General features: G+C 43.0%; 1 protein-coding gene across 1 annotated transcript in view; it reads right to left on the bottom strand.

The window, feature by feature from the left end:
- Positions 1-819: 819 nt before the first annotated feature.
- LRRN2 (leucine rich repeat neuronal 2) overlaps positions 820-10586 on the bottom strand; it is a 64716-nt gene continuing 54949 nt past the window's right edge. The window contains exon 2 of the mRNA XM_082247745.1: positions 820-3876. Within this exon, the coding sequence (XP_082103871.1) occupies positions 1605-3710 (2106 nt within the window). The 5' untranslated portion in view covers positions 3711-3876 and the 3' untranslated portion in view covers positions 820-1604. The remainder of the gene's footprint in view (positions 3877-10586) is intronic.

Raw genomic sequence — 10586 nt, 5'->3', positions numbered from 1 at the left:
GGGAGGGGAGCAGATCGGCACTAGTGAGAGCTGACAGGGAGGGGGGAGGAGGACACAGGAGAGCAGAGAGGAGAGCTGCGGATGACGGAGGCACGTAAACTGACCACGGTGTCAGGGGGGTTGGGTATAGCCAGGCAGGATCAGCCAGGTATTTCAGGTGATATGGGGGGCCAAATTACACAGCACAAGCACTGTGCTGCATTATATGCTTTAAGGGAACAGGATCCGTTTTTTTTCCTAGGGTAACAAACACTTTAAGGTCCCAAAATGTGGATAGTTGCTAGAGTAATAGCATCTTAAGAAATTGGTCAGCAATGGCAACCTTTATATTTTCTTAGTACCTTTTGTAGGTACTAACTTACTTTTTGTAAGTTTATAAACAGATAATAAACACATGTAGCCTGTGTTAAAGTTTTCATATTTCTTATATAATTTGAGGTTAGTTGTTCATGTTAGCTGTACTTTTATCAGCTAAGGTAAATTACATATGAAATATGTGTTGAGGAGGTGAACTGTGCAGAAGTAACAGTGACAGCTATGGGGCTTCTTCATTATGCCTTTAAAATATGCTGTATTATGTTTGATGCAAAGTGTTGATATCAAAAACTAATATTTACCTACAGTCAACAATGCAATTCAAACCTCCCCTGGAAAATTACATTTGGAATCTGCATGGTAGTAGTAGAGAAATAACTATAGTTGCTCCCATAGACAATCTGCTACAAAATTACTTTTTCATATATTTTGCACATTGTCTTGGACTCCTTATGTCAACATGTGGCACTTTGTCACCATCTCTAATAGAACCACCGACAGCACTGCTGTTTACAGCTTTATTATAACAACCACACTTGTACATATTAGTTAGAAACAAATTTCAAGTTGAGTCTTGCTGCCTGCTTCTGCAAAGTTCAAATTTGTTTCAACTTCATACAGTCCAAATACATGGAACATCCACCCCTTCCCCTACCTTGAAACTGACATGTGGGGAGCCATGATGGCTTGCTTCTAGGTTATATTTCTGCAATGTTTTCCCACTAGGTAATAGAGCAGGCCTATTCTGAGCTGTTCTTAATATTTCTGCATTATTTCTATTTGATTCACGAAACTAATAGGGAGATAACCCTTTGCATTTGTAGTTCCAAGGCATTTGGAATCCAAGAAAACACTGCACAGCAACGGAATCACAGCATTCTGTAGCATATACACCTCTTTTGTAATTATATCACTTACAATGACAGAAGCTTTATAAAATGCATGGTGGTTTTTTTTTTATTAAATGTGTGTCTGCATTGAGAAAGTAGTCTTTCATGCATTTTTCAATTTGATTTCTTTGTAGGTGTACAGCAGGGTCTTTGTTCTCTATATCAGATTTACACACTGTAAGTTTTCATTAGGTTTGTAGGTTTCCTGGTATGTAAAATTGTATTTGTACTTGCCTTTCTGCTAGTTTCTGTACATTTCTCTATCCCTATAGTGATTTTGCCCCATTATCTGTCTGCCTGATATCCATTCCTGGGCAATTTGTTGACTTTCCTTCCAAGGCACTACTCTCCATAGTTTGTTCTCTGGGAAAGTGTCAGAGATTACTCTAGTGAAACGTATTACCACAGAGGGGTTGCTGGCACATTGATGCCTGAGATACATTCTTCTTTTTTGTCTTTGTCCCACTGATGTATGATGGGTGGGTAAATAACTCTTCCACTGAGAGACCATGTTGATGTAGGATCTGTTCTACTACCAGGACGATAGCGTGCAAGTAACCCAATCACAGCCAGAAGTAAGCAGAAGGCTAGTGCAGTGAGAGCTTTTTGTCCTCTGTGCTTATAACCTGTACCAGTGTCCCTTGTTCTAGCACTAGCACAAGCTGTTCTCACTCTGCCTCCAAGAATGGAAACTCGAAGACACACTCTGCATTCCTCTCCTGGAAGTAATCTTGTGACATTGTATGAATTTAAACCAACAGGGAGTCTTGCCCGCTCCACGCTGGCACCAGGTGTTAAGCAACTCCAGCGGAGGCTGCATCCAAGTGCATTGAGAGGTGGAATCCAGGAGAGTAATAAATGACGCTCGCCCACTTCTCCCACTTGAAGCTGTACTCGGTCATCACTAGTTGGAGATATCTGGTTGACCATAAGATATACGCTCTTGTAATCTGTTCCCACCAGATTTTGAGCTACACATGTATATACACCTGCATGCGCTGATGACACTACCTGTATTTCCAGTGTTCCTTCCTCTTGTACTTTGTAGCCACCCCAATCTGCAGACACTGTAAGCCTTTCCCCAGAGGGTGTGACCCAGTAAATTTGTGGTTCTGGTTCAGCAAGGGCTCGGCAGTGTAATGTGATACTCTGACCACTAGATGCACGTACACGTGGAGAAAAACTTGGTACAGGAATTAGGGGCAGACAATGATCACTCATCTCTCGAAATGGGACTAATCGTAATTGTGTGCGCCTTAACTCTGGGGGTTCAGCACATAATGTTGACTGAGGCTCCATAAAACGAACATGGGGTGCTGTTGCATTTACCCAACGAATAACGCAATCACATCTCAGTGGATTACCATGCATAGCAATCTCCTGCAGATTTGGTAATGATTCAACAGTCTCTCTGTGCAAAGAACTTAGAGCATTATTATTAAGCATCAAAGTTTCCATGCGAGGAAGTTTCTGGAAGGCTCGAGGATGAATGAAAGACAGTTTAGGATTGTTGGTGACTTCCAGCTTGGTCAGTTCTGGCAGATTTACAAGAGCCATTTCATCAATCGATACTAATTCTTCCATGCTGTTTAACCCCAGTTCTTTTAGCTGAGCCATATTTTCAAAATCTTTTTGTTTAATTCTACTCAATGGGTTCTTATTGAGATCCAGAAACTTCAAGTTGGGCACCCTTTGCAGGGCTTCCTTAGGTACTCCAATAAGTTTGTTGTCATAAAAAGAGAGACTTTCTAACTTCTGCAAACCTTCTAGGGCAAAGTCTGATATGTCCTTAAGATCCATGCCTGCCAAAACAAGACTTCTTAAGTTGGACAGTGGCTTAAAATTCATATCCAGAATTGAGCTCACCATATTGCCACCAACCATCAATACCTCTAGAGCTGGCAATTCTTTAAACCACTGACTGTCTAAGCTTGTCAATAAATTGGAGTTCAAATGCAGGCGCAATAGGCGCTGTAATCCTAAAAAAGCTTGAGGATGTATCACAGACAACTGGTTATGGTTCAGGTATAATTCTTCCAGACTCTCAAGTCCGAAAAAACTATTTTCAGGTAGGCTTTCCAGTTGATTTTCTTCAAGGTGAAGGCTTACAAGATTTGGTAGGTCTCTTGCTTTAAAGTCTCTAATGTGAGAGAAGCTGTTTTGAGACAAGTCCAGCTCTGTCAGGTTTTCCAGATAATCCAAGTCTTGCAGCTCCAAGTGTGCAATATTGTTGCTCTGCAGAAGAAGTGTATGTGTTCCAGCTGGCAGGGCACTTGGAACCGATGAAACAAAAAGGTCATTACAGTCTACAGTATTGGCCTCTCTGTAGGCTGATCTTGGAGTGTACCAAGGACGTATCTGGCACACACACTGTGATGGGCACTGCACCTTCCATGGCACAGCTGGAATTCCTCCTTGAGCTGAGTAGGCCCAAATTAGGATTAATTCCACCACAAGAAGTCTCATTCTGCAGCCAAAATGATTGTTAAAAATAATCTTCCACATAAATCAAGTGAACGGAGACTTAAACTACTTAAAATATAGCAAATGGCTAATCCTGAACAGCTGATCAGCAGCTATCTTTGTCAGCAAATGCCTTCTTACAGTCCAGTGGTCTCTTTCTTTCTGTATCTTGAAAAGCATCATTAGCTCCTCCAACTGTTGATGTAATCTGTGGAGACAAAGCATTATTATTAGTATAGTGTTCTCAGAAATCACATTTCTCCTTTTTTACCCACATTCCAGCAAGTTTTCCTTTCCATGGCTTCAGTTTTCAGCACTTAAAGGTAGCCTATCATCAAGAACATTTGTTTCAACAACAATCTTTCCATAGGATTGTGGCCCTAATGCACAGGGGCACATGTGGCCGCATAGCGTAAACTGCAGGAATATTTCCATGCCCAGGCTGCATAGCTGCTGCATAAAGCTGATTATAATAACAGATGGCCGTATATGGCTGTACACAGGGTTACACCACTGCTTGCATAAACCCAGACATGGGCAAAGCCATATACCCCTGGATGCAAACTTTCCAGGGTTGTACACCTGTATGCATGAATAGGTTTATGCAAGTAGTGGCGTAGACCAGTGTACAGCCAAGCACAGCTATTTGTTACTTTGGTTGGCTTTTACAAGGCAACTGTGTATCAAAGGCATGGAAATAGAGCCCAAAATGTACTTAATATGGCCTCAGGCATCCCTGTGCATGAGGTCTATATGTGAGCCTAATATACAGTATCTCACAAAAATGAGTACACCCCTCACATTTTTATAAATAATTTATTACATCCTTTCATGTGACAACACTGAAAAAATGACACTTTGCTACAATGTAAAGTAGTGAGTGATAACAGTGTAAATTTGCTGCCCCCTCAAAATAACTCAACCGCTGGCAACAAAAGTGAGTACACCCCTAAGTGAAAATGTCCAAATTGGGCCCAAAGTGTCAATATTTTGTGTGGCCACCATTATTTTCCAGCACTACCTTAACCCTCTTGGACATGGAGTTCACCAGAGCTTCACAGGTTGCCACTGGAGTCCTCTTCCACCCCTCCATGAAGACATCACAGAGCTGGTGGCTGTTAGAGACCTTGCGCTCCTCCACCTTCTGTTTGAGGATGCCCCACAGATTCTCAATAGGGTTTAGGTCTGGAGACATGCTTGGCCAGTCAATCACCTTTACCCTCAGCTTCTTTAGAAAGGCAGTGGTCATTTTGGAGGTGTGTTTGGGGTCATTATCATGTTGTAATACTGCCCTGCGGCCCAATCTTCGAAGAGAGGGGATGATGCTCTGCTTCAGTATGTCACAGTACATGTTGGCCTTCATGGTTATCTCAATGAACTGTAGCTCCCCAGTGCTAGCAGCACTCATGCAGCCCCAGACCATGACACTCCCACCACCATGCTTGACTGTAGGCAAGACACACTTGTCTTTGTACTCCTCTGGTTGCCGCCAAACACGCTTGACACCAACTGAACCAAATACGTTTATCTTGGTCTCATCAGACCACAGGACATGGTTCCAGTAATCCATGTCCTTAGTCTGCTTGTCTTCAGCAAACTGTTTTCGGCTTTCTTGTACATCTTCTTTAGAAGAGGCTTCCTTCTGGGACGACAGCCATGCAGTCCAATTTGATGCAGTGTGTCTGAGCATATGGTCTGAGCACTGACAGGCTGATCCCCCACCCCTTCTACCTCTGCAGAAATTTCACAAAGACAACCTCTGGATTTGATGCTGAGCATGCGCACTCACCTAATTTGGTTGAGCATGGTGAGCCCTGTTCTGAGTGTAACCTGTCCTGTTAAGCCGCTGTATGGTCTTGGCCACCATGCTTCAGCTCAGTTTCAGGGTCTGTGCAATCTTCTTATAGCCTAGGCCATCTTTATGTAGAGCAACAATTCTTTTTTTCAGATCTCCAGAGAGTTCTTTTTTTTTTTTTGCATTGGCCAGGAATCAAACCCGGGGCTCCCCTAGTGGTAGGCGAGTACGCTACCACAGAACCAGCGTACCAATGCCTCCAGAGAGTTCTTAGCCATGAGGTGCCATGTTGAAATTCCAGCTACCAGTATGAGAGAGTGAGAGCGATAACACCAAATTTACCACACCTGTTCTCCATTCACACCTGAGAACTTGTAACACTAACAAGTCACATGACACCGGGGAGGGAAAATGGCTGATTGGGCCCGATTTGGGCATTTTCACTTTGAGGAGTACTCACTTTTGTTGCCAGCGGTTTAGACAATAATGGCTGTGTGTTGAGTTATTTTGAGGGGACAGCAAATTTACACTCTTATACAAGCTTTATACTCACTAATTTACATTGTAGCAAAGTGCCATTTCTAAAGTGTTGTCACATGAAAAGCTATAATAAAATATTTACAAAAATGTGAGGGGTGTACACACTTTTGTAAGATACCTTATTATATGTGTGTTTACCTGTAAAAGTATAGTTTTCCAGCAATCCTCAGACCGCTGGTGTCACCTTGGATCTGATGTCAGCAGACTCAGAGCTGTCACTCAAGTGATACTCTAAAGCACAGGTCCTCAAACTACGGCCCTCCAGCTGTTGCGGAATTACTTGCCCCATGAGGCATTGTAGAACTCTGATAATCACAGACATGACTAGGCATGATGGGAATTGTAGTTTCTGAACAACTGGAGGGCCAAAGTTTGAAGACCCCCTGCTCTAAAGTATTACCCTTTATTACTTCTCCCTGCAGCTACATAAGAGTTTATGTAAGGAGATGAGGGGTGGGGAGGAAAAGTTAAGCCAGTAAAGAGTAATTAGGCTCTCCCAGGAGAGTAGAGGACTTGGTGCATTGAAAGAGGGGGCTTGTGCTAGGGAACTGATATCACCTAAAGTAGTCAAAAGTTCCAAGACAAATTGCAGGTGAATAAAAATGTTTGAAGAAAAGAAAAACACTACAACTAAGTGTTTAAAATACTTTTTTTCTTCTGTACCTATACTTACAAACTGTTAAGTTGGTGATGGGGACTCTACATTTTTTTTTTTTGTCTACCTGCACTTTTGCTGTTTTATTCCCGTTTCACTCTCATGTCTTTTTCTTTCTATTCTTTTTTAATTTTCAGTTTCCCTCTGTTCCAAGTGTGTGTGTTTGCATTCTTCTTCACTTGAACTCTCCACATCGCCCCCACAAGCTAATCCTTTTCTTCTCTGGCCCATTTTTTCCAGAGAGCCTCGCATTTGTCGTCATGGAGATGGACCAGCAAGCAACAGACATGTTCAGCTTGGCCAGAGATGCTGTTCAAATCTCAAAAGGATAGTGCTGAGAGGAGAGAGTTTTTTAGATCGTGTAACTGCCTAGCTTCATATATCATATATAATAATTTTTACCATTTTTTGATTACATCTGTTTCTAAAATAGTACATTTACAGTTTCTAAAATGTAACATTTATGGGTATTATTTGAAAATTAAGGAATATGTAAATATGAAATGTTTTCACCTGTACCCTGTTTTTGGTTCCAGAAAGTAGGGAAAGTCATGGGACTCCATTACTGTAAAGCAGAGTTTCTCAGTGTTGCATGGTTAACCTTCACCTATTAAGTAATTTTGTAAGGCTGGGTTCACACTGTGTGCGGAGCTTGCAGCAGGGGGTCCGGTGTGTCCCTGATAATTTTTGGCTAAATTTAGACCTCAGACCGCTCAGCAGCCATCCCGGAGCTATGTGAACCGACTCCATTGAGAGCCGGTCACAGTCTCCTGACATGCGAATTGGATGCTGGGAAATTCGCATCCAATTCGCACCAGTGTGAACCCAGCCTAAAAGTTTATGGTTCTAATGATATATGTTGCACAAACAAAACTGTAATTTAAAAGCTTTAACAAATATGCATGAGCTCTATTTGTGTAGGTTCAGTTTTTGCACAATAAAGGTAAGATAATTGTACTAGATAGGTGTACTAGATGGGCAACAATGAGACGACCTCCAAAACACAAATAGTTTTACAGGTGGAGGCCACTGACATTTTTTTTTCCCTACCCATGTTTTCTGACTTTTTTTCACTAGTTTTTGCATTTGGCTAGGGTCAGTGTCATCTACAATATATAGATTCATTACACACAGTGATATATTTCAAGCATTTCTTTCTTTTAATTTAGATGATTGTGGCTTACAGCTAGTAAAAAACAAAAACAAAATTAGTATCTCAGAAAATTTGAATATTACAAAAGACCAAAGGATTTTTAATACAGAAATGTTGGCTTACTGAAAAGTATGTCCATGTACAGTATAGTATGCACTCAATACTTGGTTGGGGCTAGTGATGAGCCGAACACCCCCGGTTCGGTTCGCACCAGAACACCCCGACCAGAGGAAAAGTTTGTTCGAACAAACAAACCCCATTGAAGTCTATCAAACGGCCTAATTTTGAAGGCTTAAATGCAAGTTATTGCCCCAAAAAGTGTATGGGGTCCGGGTACTGACCTGGGGATCATGTAGCAATGAAAAACAAGTTTTTAAAAATGATTGTTTTTAAAGGAGCACTGATTTACTGAATTTAATGAGGCTTAAAGTGAAACTATAAAAATGAAAAATTCCTTCAAATATCGTGCCTGGGGGGTCCCCTGAATGTGCCTGTAAAGTAGTGCATCTCTATGATGTATGTAGCCTGCTGCAGCTATACTAACATTTCTAAAGCAAAAAATGTCATATACAAATAAACATACAAATTTAAAATCACATGTACTTGTCATACAGGTGCAGAAAAATTGGGCCTTGGTTGTTGATGGTGCCTGAACACCGTAACCCCTCGCAGTTACTCTTGCTGGGTGCAGGAATGGGCCCTGAAAATCCATAGAAATATGAAATCGCAAGTACTTGTCATAAGATGCCATAAATTGGGCCTTTGGTGTTCCTGGTGCCTGAACACCGTAACCATCCTCTCACAGTTACTCTTGGTGGGTGCAGGAACGGGACCTGCTGGTAAGAATTCCATGCAAATTTGAAATCGCATGTGCTATACAAGTGCCAAAAATTGGGCCTTTGCCGTATGTGGTGCCTGAACACTGTAACCAAGGCCTCGCAGTTACTCTTGCTTGGTGCAGGAATGGAACCTGCTGGCAAGAATGCCATGCAAATTTGAAATCGCATGTGCTATACAAGTGCCAAAAATTGGGCCTTTGCCGTATGTGGTGCCTGAACACCGTAACCAAGGCCTTGCAGTTACTCTTGCTTGGTGCAGGAATGGGACCTGCTGGTAAGAATGACATGCAAATTTGAAACCGCATGTGTAACACAAGTGCCAAAAATTGGGCCTTTGTGGAAGGTGGTGCCTGAACACCGTAACCCCTCACAGTTAGCAGGGCACAGGGACAGGGCCTGCTGTTAAAAGTGACATATGACATTTAAATTGTATGCACCTGTCATACAAGTGCAGAAAAATTAGGCCTTGGGGGTTGGAAGTGACCTAAACCAAAAACATTGTTGGAAGCTAGCAGAATCAAGGTAGAGAAATAGGATAGGCAGCATATGCAGTCTTCAAGGATGGCAGACCCCTAGCAAATTCAATCTGTTACAGCATCAGGGGCCTTATAGCTCTTGTTGACCCAGGACTGGTTAATTTTGATGAAAGTCAGCTGATCAACAGAGTCTGTGGACAGACGCACTCTTTTGTCCGTCACAAAACCTCCAGCAGCACTGAACGTCCGTTCAGAAAGCACGCTGGAAACAGGACAGGCCAGTAGCTCCATTGCATATTGAGCAAGTTCTGGCCAGTGGTCCATCCTCAAGACCCAGTAAGCCAGTGGATGCGCAGCTGAAAAGGTCTCCAAGTCTGCTCTTGCGCCTAGATAATCATGCACCATATGATGGAGACGCTGGCGATGGTTTCTTAAACCTAACAGCCCTGGGTGCTGCTGAGGAAAAAAGAACTGTTTAAAGGCATCGGTCAGCCTGCCGCCTTCTCCACCGCTCCTCTTTTGGCTGAACGATGCCTCAGAAACACGTCCGGAGAATGTTGACCTCCCAGTGTCTGGAAAGGCGGTACACAATTTTTTTTTCAAGGCCTCTTCAAGATGTTTCATCCTCTGCTCCCTCTGGGAAGGCAGGATGAGCTCTGCAACTTTACCCTTGTAACATGAATCAAGAAGGGTTTCCAACCAGTAATTATCCCTCTCCTTGATAGCATGAATCCTCAGGTCCTTTCGCAGGCTTTGCAGAATCAGGGAGCCCATGCAACATAAGTTGGAGGAGGCATGAGCTTCTGAGTCCTCTGGGTCACTAAGGATGACATTGTCAGCAGGAGCAACCTCTCCCCAACCACGTACAACTCCTGGGGTTTCAGGGGAATCAAAACCATCCCTTGAAGACTGCTGTATCCTAACCTCTTCCTCTACATTCATGCTGCCGAAATACTCATCCTCCTCCTGTGTGTTTTGTGGCCCTGCAGGAATGATATCTGCATAAAGGGGGCCTTGTGAGGAAAGGAAGTCCTCCTCTTCCTGCCACTTTCTGCCTCAAGTGCCCTGTCCATGATTCCACCAGTGTGTTCTGCAGCATGTAGACTAGCGGGATAGTGTCACTGATGCATGCATTGTCCCGGCTCACCATCCGAGTGGCCTCTTCAAATGGTAACAGGATGATGCATGTATCCTTAATCAAAAGCCACTGGCATGGCAAAAAAAAAAAAAAGCCAAGCTCCCCTGACCCTGTCCTTGCGCCATACTCACACTGGTACTCATTGATGGCCCTCTGCTGCGTGTGCAACTGCTGCAGCATTGCCAAGGTTGAGTTCCACCTGGTGGGCATGTCAAAAATGAGGAGGTTGGTGGACAGGTTGAATTCCCATTGAATGTCAGATAAGCGAGCACTGGCATTGAATGAACAGCGGAAAGGGCCACAGACTTTCCTGGCCTGCCTC

Source organism: Pelophylax lessonae (assembly GCF_965119305.1).
Source record: "Pelophylax lessonae genome assembly, chromosome: 2".
NCBI lineage: Eukaryota > Metazoa > Chordata > Amphibia > Anura > Ranidae > Pelophylax > Pelophylax lessonae.
Note: the sequence above shows the minus strand (reverse complement) of the source record. Positions and strands in the feature narration are given on the sequence as shown.